General features: G+C 31.8%; 1 protein-coding gene across 44 annotated transcripts in view; it reads right to left on the reverse strand.

Annotated features, from left to right (window-relative positions):
* LOC6584647 (voltage-dependent calcium channel type A subunit alpha-1) overlaps positions 1-12,926 on the reverse strand; it is a 64,243-nt gene that overhangs the window by 45,925 nt on the left and 5,392 nt on the right. For 29 of the 44 annotated variants that reach the window (XM_044011525.1, XM_044011489.1, XM_044011499.1 and 26 more), the window contains 10 exons: positions 12,394-12,533; positions 8,619-8,719; positions 8,025-8,180; positions 7,726-7,946; positions 7,549-7,652; positions 5,390-5,505; positions 4,278-4,337; positions 4,097-4,201; positions 1,427-1,624; positions 829-1,342 (listed from right to left, as the gene is read on the reverse strand). In XM_044011525.1, coding sequence (XP_043867460.1) covers positions 829-1,342; positions 1,427-1,624; positions 4,097-4,201; positions 4,278-4,337; positions 5,390-5,505; positions 7,549-7,652; positions 7,726-7,946; positions 8,025-8,180; positions 8,619-8,719; positions 12,394-12,533 — 1,715 coding nt within the window. Of the gene's footprint in view, positions 1-828; positions 1,343-1,426; positions 1,625-4,096; positions 4,202-4,277; positions 4,338-5,389; positions 5,506-6,885; positions 7,002-7,548; positions 7,653-7,725; positions 7,947-8,024; positions 8,181-8,618; positions 8,720-11,635; positions 11,737-12,393; positions 12,534-12,926 lie in introns of all 44 variants that reach the window. The other 15 variants (XM_044011488.1, XM_044011504.1, XM_044011500.1 and 12 more) reach the window with 3 other exon arrangements.

Below are 12,926 nucleotides of genomic sequence, written 5' to 3' on the forward strand. Positions count from 1 at the left end.
CACCAACCAAAAGAATTTCTTTCTTTCTAGGTAACAACAGCAACCTACTTCCGATTCAATTCGATTTTCCAATTTATAATGCAAAAAAAAAAGTAAATAAATATAGCCAAGTTCTCTAGCAGATAAAGCTGTTGATGTTGTATACTCGGTTCACAGAGTGAAACAACTTAATCCAGATAAGAAACTCGATTTTGCTAATAACAATTACATGGTACAAAATTAATAATACAAGTTTGATTGGTTAATTAAATGAATTTGTTTTCAGATACTAAGAAAACGGAGAGCATTTGCTCTATGCTCTCCAACTGAGCATCGGCTCTCTCTCTCTCTCTCTCTCAGTCCCTCTCACGTTTCTGTGCCATTGGCAGAGAGTTGAGGCAGGCTTCGCTCAAATTCTCATTCTCAAATAGTTACAGCTCAACGAGAGTAGCAAGACGAAGGCGAGCCTGCGGTGGACAGTGAAGTCTGCTACCAATAGAAGGTCCTGGAAATAGTTTTGTTTGTGTATATAATTTACAAACCCAACCCAACCCAATCAAAAAATACAACAAAATGAGCCCGAGTCTGCAAAATCTACAAAAGTCAAAAGTGTAAACGCATTATAGCCAATTTCATATAATATACTAAAAGAACTACTCATACATAAGATAAAATAAGAATAATACTGTGAACCGAATATGGCCAAGTCGGTGAGAGCCGACTGTAACTAGCTTTGTTTGATTCTACAATACGATGTTTCTTAGCAATACTATAATCATATATGACTTTATATATGTATAATGTCAATGTCAATGAAAATTTCAATTATCGATATTTGTATAAACTTACATAGAGTAAATCATTCCTTTCTTTGCACCACCTTGCGATATAATACCCTGATACATAACTTCATTCCAATCTTCGCCGGTTAGGATTTGGAACACTGTTAAGAGTGCTATGGGAAATGTGTTAAAGTTTGTTTCGGGCGTGCCTCCTGGCAAATTGAACTGCCCACCGAACAGTTGCATGCCAAGCAGTGCAAATATCAGTATGAACAAGAAGAGCAGGAACAACAGTGAGATGATGGATCTCATCGAATTCAGCAATGATATAACTAGATTACGTAGGGAGGACCAGTATTTGGTCACTTTGAAGATGCGCAACAGCCGGAGGGCACGCAACACAGACAGACCGAACGAGCCGCCCTTAACTTCAGACCAGATCACCTCGAATATCGAACCACTAATGACGACACAATCAAAACGATTGAACGACGACTCGAAGTAAATGCGTGGACCCAGCGCATACATCTTGATGAACATTTCCGACATGAACAGCCCCAGGAAGATGAATTCCGCATAGTCTGCAATGGAAAAGTTCCGATTAGATTGTACCATTGCCCCGCCCCTGCTCCAGCAACAGCGGCAAATCGATGCAAATTACTTACACAGAAACTCCGTGAGGAATGTCGGCTGTCCGTAGTGCTCGACAGCGACGCAAACAGTGTTGAGAAAGACGAGCACTATCACGAACCAATAGAACCACTGCGTCTTCACTGTGTGCCGTATCCAGAAACGGAACCTTTTCTCGGCTCGCCAAAATCCTGTACAGCTGCCTTGGGGTTTCGAACGAGTTTTTAGATAACCTGTCAAGAGTACATTGACGCATGATCAGTAAGGCCGCATCGGCTAATCGATCTATGTACATAGTCTATATAGTCTTATTGCTTAAGTGTTTCGATTATTGCCACACAAACAAGTTTTTGTGTATCCTGCGTATGAGTACGTTGTGATTTAGTCGTGGTAGTTGTTGGATTTGTTGTTGTTATTGGTACTAGTTAGTAAGTATATACAAACTCGATATCTCTATCTATACGCTAAACGAGATGCAACTACAAGCACAGATATCTACGAGTATGATAGCACACATACATGATATGTTCGATTTTGAATACGACTATAACAAATCAGCGAGTCTGATGCGTCGCATCGTGGACTTTGCAGACTATAAAATATCGGGTGACAAACGTTTAACTTTTAATATTAACTTCAATCATACTTTCTGTGACAGCTATAGACCTATTGAGAGAAGGAAATATGTATATCTGTATACATATATATGTATGAATGCAAATACAGTAGAGTCCGATTATTACGACGCTCAAGAAACCCTTATAATACTCAGAAGATGTTATAACTGTATAAGTTTGCTCATATAAGTTTGTCTGGGTACCAGAATTCGTTGCAATCGCCGTACGGACGCTATAACCGGAGTAATTATAGCCGGATTCTACTGCAGACATTCAATGAATATTAAGAAATAATATCTATACCTATATGATCTATACCCATATAATATTGTAAATTTAATATTTATTATTATTTTCACCAAATAGTTTCTCTAGTCTGTTTCATTATTGCACAAGTTTCTAGTTTTCATATTATCCTTTTGGTATTTTACTGTTTCATTAGAGGCCTTCAGTTCATTTGACAAGAATGAGCCAGAAAAAATATCATAAGTTAAATCCTTTGATGTATCTGATCTATAACGTATATTTATAAAACTTGACTTGATACCTTAAGGAACAAAAATTAATTAAAAAATAATAATAATAATAAAAACAAAAAACAAACAAAAATAGAAAAAAGTTGTGACTAAGAAATGCTCAAGGCAATATCCTAGAAATATATATAACATAAATAAAATAAAATTAAATGATGTTTTAGTGTTATCCATTAGGAAAAGTCGATCTGTTCATATCCTTCTGGAGCTCTATCGATTTTGATACTCAATATAGCTAGAATAAACCCATTTTCATTATGTATTCGAATCTCTGGAGATTCCTGATTAATAATATGCAAGTGCTTGGATACAAACAAAAATAAAGATATATATTTAATTATACGACTATACATATCTTTGGGGCCGTAGCATAGTTAAGGTGCCTTATAATCGATGAGAATGCATAAACAAGTGCAATAGTAGTTTCAATTTCGAATTCATAAAGAATTGAATTGTCGCTTAGGAGACGATAAATACATATACATAAGTACGTACAACCATTATAGACTATGAGCCTAGCATAGATGATATCGACATGAGAGATGTGCATGTAAAACATCCCCGACATGGTTATAGATTTAGTACAATGTGTGTATGTACATACATTTACTGATATACTGAAAATGCTCAATACATTGATATGGCTACCGAATGCATGTTGTTGTGAGAATGATATTGAGTTGTACAAGAAATCAGGTTATTGATCGAATTAGTAGTTTACTTACACATTTTGAATGTACATATCAATATAGAATTTCGTTTTGTTCAAATTCACAAATTCAAATTAAGAGAAAATGAAAAACGTAAATTAATTCGATTTAAAAGAACTTATTTTGAAACATAATAACTTAATTAAGACATTTCACAGATATTCACTCAGATCGAGGTCTAAACAAAAACCGCCCATAAATCTTCGGAATTTGAGAGAATTTACTCAACAACAAAAAAAAAAAAAAAAAAACAATATGAAGAAATTTCCATCTAAATGTTTCGTGTAAATATAACTTTGCATGCAGAAAGAATTTGTTTCATTTGAAATCATGTCCTCTTTCGCTTTTTCAATTTAATCCTAAATATCACTTTTGAGGACTTCAATATTTCCGATTCCATGAATAAAAATTTTTCTTGAATATTTATATATTTACGATTCACACATATTCAAATCTATCGAATCGGACCACATATCGTACAGCTGCCTAAAGATCTAAATCTTACAGAGTTTGCGAGTTATTCCGATCGATCGAGAGAATATATTTATATATTCGTTAACATATCTATCGAAATGGATTTGGTATGGTAAATTCGCTAATTGAATTCATTTGCAGTCGGATTCGTCCGACGTCCAAAGTCTTATGTGTTTTTAATTTCATATTAAAATAGATGTATTTACGATATTCGCGTATGCATAGATCAGCCATTGATAGCAGCTATTAGCCGAGTTATTAGGTAAATAACCACCTAAATAGATTCTTTCGAAAGTTCTTCTTCAAATATTTAAGTTTCTGTTATGTTTTGAATAGGTCTTAGGATCTATGCTGTCTAATACAATTCTTACCATCATCGCCGTAATCCTCTTCGGCTTCTTCTTCTTCAGTGTCTGTTGACTTTGACTTTCCTAAGCTTTTCAGCTTTTTCCGTTTAGCTGCATTTCGCCTGCGGGCTACAAAACAAAACCAAACAAGATATATTGAAATTTCGAATACCACATATTCGATAAAGCTGAGAGATCAACCTACCTTCCATAATATGCATTTTCTCCTCCTCTGTTGTTCGTTCTTCGGCTAATATAACTTCCTCTGCAATTATATCGTAACGATAAACGGATTGTCAAATGTTCATGGCATGCACGAAAAAACGATTTGCGACTTAGATTTTTCATCTTTTTTTTTAACAAGCAGGATTAACATATGTATGTGAATATGAATTGATGAAGCTCGGGTGGATGTATAGCATATAGCTTACGTCTTACTTATTTATTTGAGCATATACATAGGTTTATTTGTGTTGTGAGTAAATGTGAAGTATATTACTAACTGTGTTTGTGTCGGTAAATCAGTTTGATGTTTGAGCTCTTTAGATTTTTGTTTGTATATATTTATGGGAGAACTAGATAGTGTTTTAAGTGGAGTTTTGTATTAATTATGAAAGCAAGTCAGAATCTCTGTAATATCCATCAAACCCGACTTGAAAATACCCAAGCGAAGAGCTCAGCTCTATTAGCTCAAGCTACATGATAAATGTATACTGATTTCACTGAGCCAAAGAGCCTTCGTATGAGCTCTTCTTCCTCTCATTTGCAAATCCTTGAATTTAAAAATAAGTTTAGCATTATTTACAGAGCGTCATATAGAATGGACCAGCTTATTATAATTATCGATAAAAATCAATACGTAGATCGATAAGTAGATCTTTTGATCTGAAAACTTTTAAAGCTTATATTTATGATGTTCTTTACTATGCTTAATACAGAGCTTGTGCTTATTTCATATTTTAGATACCCTATTTAAAAAATAACCAATTTGATATAGATTTTATTAGGCTTTCGGTAATTATAGACATTTAACAGTTATTTTTAAAGCCAAAGTTATACAATAGCTAAACAGTATAGTGACGGTGTAAGAAGTACTTAGGGTATTTCCTAGTCGGATACTTCCGCCTTCTTTTCGTGACTTATTTCCATATGGTACATTTATTAGTTTAGTATTTTTAAAGGTATGAGTGTATGTGTATGCATTGGTGTCTGGTGTGTTTGGCGTTAAGAGGAGTCGGATAATATAGTATATAGAGAGAAAGATATAGATATATATTTTTTGATAAACATTACAAAAGAAAGGGGTAAATACTATACCAGCTTTACAAATCCATTCAACATAGCCGTTTAATTCTCTTTCTAGTTGCTGCTGCCTTCTAAGTTTAAGAAATTCTTGTCTATTTTCTACTTTTTCTCGTTCTTTTGCGAATTCACTACAAAAAATAATTAAATAGAATATGATGAACCGAAAACAGGAACGATCCAATGAACAAATATGATATATTGCATTACAAAAAAACAATTTTCACATTTTGTTACCTTTTCAAAATATTTGTTTGTATTGAAGTGTTTGTGTACATTCAAATAAAAATAAACTTAAATACATATTGAGTGTGATGTACAGACAATGAGAATAGTAGTAGTTTAAGTAGAACAAACAGAAGTAGAGCATAAATAGAGTCAATGGGGAGATGAAGATAGAACAATTAAGTATTGGTAGCATACTGTGCATAACTCTTTAGCAGTTTCAAATTATACCCGAGATAGGAGTTGAGTATGTGAATGCCATTGTGTCGTGGGTCCATAGCAGACATACATCATGCTTGCTTCTATGTAAATATCATCGAAAAGAACATAAACAAATGTGACGCAGATCCTCTTTGAGCTTTGAGCCAGAGTACAGCATGATGAAGTACACGACGAGTAGATATATATCTATCTATCTATCTATAGATAAGTTAATATATGTGGGTGAGAACTTGAACAATCTGAACTCGTTTCTCTAACCATAGCAGAGCAGCAATTCGATATTGTCGATATTGTTTGTTAAATACGGGATTGTTTATATATAATACTATAGTAGACGATAAGAACAATTGCTATTGGCATAACAAACTGGTGTGGAAGTACCTTGTATGCTTGTTGAGTAAATATATGTATATATTGAAGTTGGGGTTTAACTAGATATATAGTTGTATAGTTAGTTAGTTAGTTAGTTAGTTAAGTGGGGATTAACGTATGTTTGTATTAGCTAAAATTTGCATTGAATTAGTTGATTATGTAGCATGTAATACGAACTGGGTTCTGTTCTAGTATATGTAACATATATGGGGACTTTCGGGTGGTAGGACCAAACAGCATTTCGTATAAAAGTTTTATTGCATTATCTCAATTAGCGACAGATTTATAATATATATATATAGATAGTATATAGTATATGTTGTTGTAGCTAGTTGAGAAGAGCAAAAGATGATATTGTTGCCGAAAGGAATTAATTTGCTTGCGGTTTTAATTGGTTTTTAGCTATCGTATTAATTGGTTAACTCATTGTATTTGTTGTTGTAGTTGTATTTGTTGTTGTATTTGCCTAGTTTTTATATATTATATAAGATATTCTTGTACGTATATATATATATATGTTTATATATATGTAGAGAGGATTTGGTTGGTTTATTAACGTTTCTAAGTTGAAGGAGGTACAGGTTGGGCGCATCTCTTGCTGAGATTCGAATAGTCTAAGGATATGACAGAATTGGCCAATTTTGTGATTATACGAATAGTTATGGCATTTGGCTAAATTGCAATTTAAAAACCTGCTTGCGTTATCCAATCAAGATATGAGACCATTGCTGTTTGAAACATGGCGCGAAAACGGCATTTCTGAAATTCCATGCGACGCTCGACGCGGTTTCTCTCGTTTGAAAACTCTCTGAATTTTCAAAACAAACAAAAGTATTTTATTAACACAAAACAACACAAAACTCAAAACAATAAAGAAAAAATAAAAGAAAATAATAATAAATATATATATATGTGTACATATAGAGATTTACAAGTAAAGATCATTAGATTTGATGTTTGTAATTCGTTCGATGTATGTTTTGACATTTTCAATTACATCAAATATTTTCAATATATTCAGTCACTATGTACAATATGTACACTTTGGGATTATCGACTATATTTTGTACAACTATGGAGTATTTTGTACAATATACACAACATTGATATTGAGTCGAGTGATATTCGAAGATTGATATATCCAATTCTTCGAATCGACATAGTTGATGAGCTTCTTTACTCAATAGCAGAGGTTCTGAAGAGAAGTTCAGAGAGAAATTCTTCAATTTTCTCAAATTGATCTTTATACATACATATATTTTGAACTCAGAGATCAAATCAAAAAACAACTTAAACACAAACTGTGGCAGAAGACTGTGTGTTGGTACTCAAAGACAAGTTCAAGGCCAACTTACCCACTCAAGACACCAAGAACTAAGTTGAGCATAAAAAATGAGCCTATAACTATAAGAGGCACGAAATATATCCAATTAAATGATGAACCTAATGCGTCGTTGGTCTGTAGAAAAGGTAATAAAGAAAACAAACATATACAGTATATATATATCGCATCTTTTTATCCTTATTCTTACCCAATATAGTATTGCCGTCCAGCCCTCCATTGTAATACACTGGAATACCGTCAACATGGCGAAGCCAATATTATCAAAGCTTGTTATGCCTGAATTTGGTCCATCCCACTTCTCCAGACACATACTCGTCGTAATATTACACACATAGGAACCACCCGCTTTCTCTGTGGTGTTATCTGTGTTGCAGGGTGTCTCCGATTCACCTTCCTTCACTAGTTTGTCTGGAAGAATGAAGCGAGAAATATATCACTCTGGCAATCCCCAATAAATGGAGAGCATATGGACACTGATTATATTACTTGGATCTTCTAAGCTATAACAAGTCTTATGCAGTGCGCCCGAATAAAACTCGAGTCCAATGATTGCAAATATTACGATTGCAAACAACACCAAGAGTCCGATTTGCAGTAAAGGTGCCATCGCCTTGATTATAGATTTTAAAACTACTTGTAAACCTAGATATTAGACATTATTGGTAGTTGTTCCAAAATGGGCATGGTCGTCATGGGCGTCACAGACGAGGAGTTTTTGGAAAAAGACAAATTGTATTAGTAAAATTGTATAAAAGAGAGCAATGCAATTAAAATACATTTGCTCAAGCTACTACTGCTCATCCATATATATATATATATATATATATATATATATATATGTATGTAAGTAGAAGAGCACTAAGAATTATATTACGAATACATTTACTCTATGCAAAAACTGAACTTTATTTGAGCATGCAAGGAAAATTCATTAAAAAAGAAAATGTTTTTCTACATATATTTTTCTTTTGTAATATCTATTACCATACGCTAGGCCGTATGGTATTCTATGTACTACATATTTATTTAGTATGTTAATAATTATATAAAGTAAAATGAACAAATTGTATGACTACTCACTAGGAATTCCAGACACTAATTTTAAGGGCCGTAGCACACGAATGGCTCTAAGTGTTCTTAGATCTACCTCGGGCCCCATTTGTGGGTACTGTGTCATGAATCTGTTAGCAGACGTTAAGCGATCGAAGCGAGCATTTCATTAGCAATATTCCAATGAATTCATTATAGTGGGTGTGGGAGGGGTAGTTGGAAAAGGAATGGGTAGATGGATACAGGGGTAGACGGGTAGATCACAATTATATTTAAAGTGTTATCAAATGGGACATTCAATTGTGCTACGATAACTAATCAACATAAACAATTTTATACATAGCTTCTGAATGGCAAATAAATATGATGAAAGTAAATAAATACAAAATATTTATGTATATATGAAAATAAATTAAAATTTAATTGAATGATTTCACTTGTTCATATACATCGATTGTACATAGATATGTATATTCTTATATGTGATATATACATATGTACACACATACATATATATCTAACAACTACTGAAATCTTTTTCATTATAATTTTTTTTTTCTACAAATTAGTTAAAATTATGTTATTTCTTATATCTTTATAATTGTTTGATTTCTTCACTTTATCAATAAATAAAAAAGAAATAAATATTATATATTAAGAAGCTATAATTTTTGTCTAGTAGTTCCAATAGGCTCTTCTAGGTAAGTTTATAGCTAAATATTCATAGATTCATTTTTTAATAACAAAAATTCAAGTAATATCTGTAGCGTGACTTAAACTGACTTTCGATACATAAACAGATATTTTTATATAGAAGTTTTATAGACTATGTATTTATTTTCTCAACTTCGTAAAACCAAAACTTCTTGTAATATAAGTTCAATAAATAATAATGTAAAAAAAAAAAAAAAAAAAAATATTTTTGCTCACATCTATGTATGTGAATCCTATATCTAAAATGTACATATATATACTTTTTATCTAGTACCCACTTTTTATTTAGAGTAAAGAGAATGAATAAATCTTTAATTAGACACGTTTTCTCATATGCTATATTGTATTAAGTATTCGTGTGCTACTCGATAGATCTCTTTAAACTTTGAGCTCGTATATTTGCGTCTCCTCTAACGAGAGGCAAATTTCAAGTAGTCTACATCCAAAATTGGGAGCTTTACGCACAGAGTTTATATTTAAATTTATTTTGTTAATATTGTAAATATTAATATTACCAATATTAATGTTATCAACCTGATCTCAGAGAAAACCAAACATAATGCTATATGTATATAGTATATTAGTATATAGTATAAGACGTACATTGTTCGTATATCATTCCGTTAATTATATAGCTATATTTTGAGCAAATATTTATTAAATTATTATTATTATTATTAGGATATTATATTAATGTCGTATATCCTAACACAGGCCAACAAAATTAAGTAACCAAAAATAGAACTACGTTTGTTTTCAATAGTTTTTTATTGTACGGACACCGAATCAGTAGACAGTAGACAACTATTTTATGATTTTCTAATACATTTAAAATTAGTTTTATATTTAAGAGATTTAATCATTGTGACTGTTTTAGAACCATTTATCATAGAATGATAGAATAACAACTTTTCAGCTTTTTGAAAGGTGATTAGTGTTTTCAGATGCCAACAATGTTATTTTATGTACATATTACAATACCTGAAACCTAAACGGTTTAAGACTCAGATTGAGCAGAACAAAAAACTATTTTGGCTAACTTAAACTTGTTAGCCTGTGTAATTTCCACTTTTATGCTAAACCCTTACGAATCTGATTGTAAGAAAATGAATTACCAACTGCATATGCCAGTTTATGAAAATGATTAGCTAAGACTATAACATTTAACTATAAAACCATATACTATATGTATATATTTATATACAACATCATTAGCTCAGCTGAGGAACACAAATTAGCAGTTCTTTGTAAATACCCAGTCGGTAAATGAAATGTTTATCAATTAAGTATCCATAAATTCTTACTGAAAAATGCTCTAAAAGATGAAGAATTTGATTTGTGATTTGAATAGAGATAATAATAGAGAAATTTTACTTCTGGAATCCATATGAAACTACCTAAATCCCACAAGTTATTTGCGGTTTCGAAGGGATCTTCCAATGAAATTCAACTTTGAGACATATCTGTAGATATGATTCTTTAGATTGATGTAATATGCCAAAATAAGGAATTTGAAATATATAGTACATTTTACATCTATATCACGATCTTTTCCTATTTAGAGTTCCTCGATCAAACAATACTGATCTATCAATTAACGAAACGTGAGTTGACGAGAATGCAAATTGTACAATGCAAATGTTGTACAATGTTGATATATACTGAAACTTTTTTAAGAACTTGTTCTTCTTTTATGGTTCTTCAACCAAACAGATTCTCAATATTAAAATTGATATAAGTGATCTATAGATTAAAGAAATGTAAGAAAATGAGAGTTAAGAACTTGTTTTTTCTTTAGGGTTATCGACCAAGGATAAATTTGATTCGTATCGTAACATATTTAACATATGTTTAGATTAAAGACATGTAGGAAGCTATAAAATTTAATTATGTACTACAGTGTATGTAGCAAAAATCTGCTGAGCATTAATTCATCAGTATTCATTGGGCAAGCGTTTAGAAACTTGGGCAACTTAACTATACAGTCATAAATGCTATTCATTTTTAACTAACTAAGCTATGAACCAATGAGATACACACATTTTCTATTGAGTATGCTTAATTGGCACCCTGGAGCTTCTACTAAATCTCTAAATACTCCAAGGAACCAATACATATGTAGTGTTTAAATAGATATATGAATAGATTTTGTTAACTAGCCCCTAAATTTTCTATGGCTCTAATTGAATGTACATAATAACCAACATAAGTAAATGACATATATAGTTAGAACTGAACTGGCCTAAGGAATCTTTTATTTTATTTTATTATTATTATTTTTTTTTTTTTTTGTTAAATGAAATCTATAAATTCGGCAGCGAATTGTCTCTTACTTGGTATTCGGGATACAAGTTTCAGCGGCCGTAAAACACGAAACGAACGCAACATGCGTAGGTCAACATCAATATTGGCCTCGGCAAATATCGTCATGGCACTGTTCGGCATTCGAGTTGCCATATAGAAGTCGGTATATACATATATATATGTGAACAACAAATAAATTAACCAAATGCCATAAAGCTGCATAGTATAGTAGCTAGGAGTGAGAGAGCAGAGAGAACTTTTCTTTTCTCTACAGTGTAGCTCGGATATACATATTCATTTCACCATTAGATTATACTTAAAAATAGTTTGGTTATATATATAAGTATATTTTTTTAACTATGTTGTCTCTTTTATAACTTTTAGTTCTCTATCTCTCTCTCTCTCTCTCTCTCTCTCTCTCTCTCTCTCTCTCTCTCTCTCTCTCTCTCTCTCTCTCTCAATGCACATAAAATATAAAAATCAAACTAAATCAAGATATAATTTATATCTGAACCTAATCCGCTCAATTTGAACAGTTATCATAATGATATCTGTAGATCCTGGTACTTAACACTAAGTAATATGCACAAAATCGTTTATCCATTGTTTCAATATGATTTCAATAATTATTAAAGAGCAACTGAGGAAATACATTATAAATAAAATGATGACAAAAACTGAATAAAATAGTTGCATTTGTATTGCCCGCAATCGAAAATAATAATTATTTAAGAAATATATGGTTCATTTGCTCCTTTTCTGGTTATTAATTAAATTACATATTTACCCCGTCACTACAACGAAAAAATCCATGATGTTCCAAATATTCCTGAGATAGGAGTGTTTATGCAGAACAAGCCCTAAGGCAAGGATCTTGAGCGATGCTTCTACACAGAAAATGCATAAAAAATAGGCCTCCGTTTTTTCCTAGAAATGGGGAAATGAAATTACATTTGATATTAATCTATGAAATACAAAATATTTAAATAATTAAATTAGATTTATTTAAATGTTTTATGTTCTTTTTATTATATATAATATTTATATACAATTATGTTCCTTTTCTTTATGAAATGAGTGTGAAATGAGTATATTGGCTTGATATTTTATACCTTCGAGTTATAAAGTTTCAGGATTTTGACAATCCGCCCATTAAGGGCGTGGTAAATCGAAAATCGATTTGCATTTTGAAACAAATCCCGAGCGGATATATCAAACTATATATGGGGGACGTTGCAAACTTAGTAAATCTATATATAATCGATACGCCCGACTGCAATATTCTTACTTAAATGACCCTAAAAGCTGAAAACGCAATTT

This window comes from Drosophila mojavensis, unplaced genomic scaffold (assembly GCF_018153725.1).
Source record: "Drosophila mojavensis isolate 15081-1352.22 unplaced genomic scaffold, ASM1815372v1 contig_136, whole genome shotgun sequence".
Lineage (NCBI taxonomy): Eukaryota > Metazoa > Arthropoda > Insecta > Diptera > Drosophilidae > Drosophila > Drosophila mojavensis.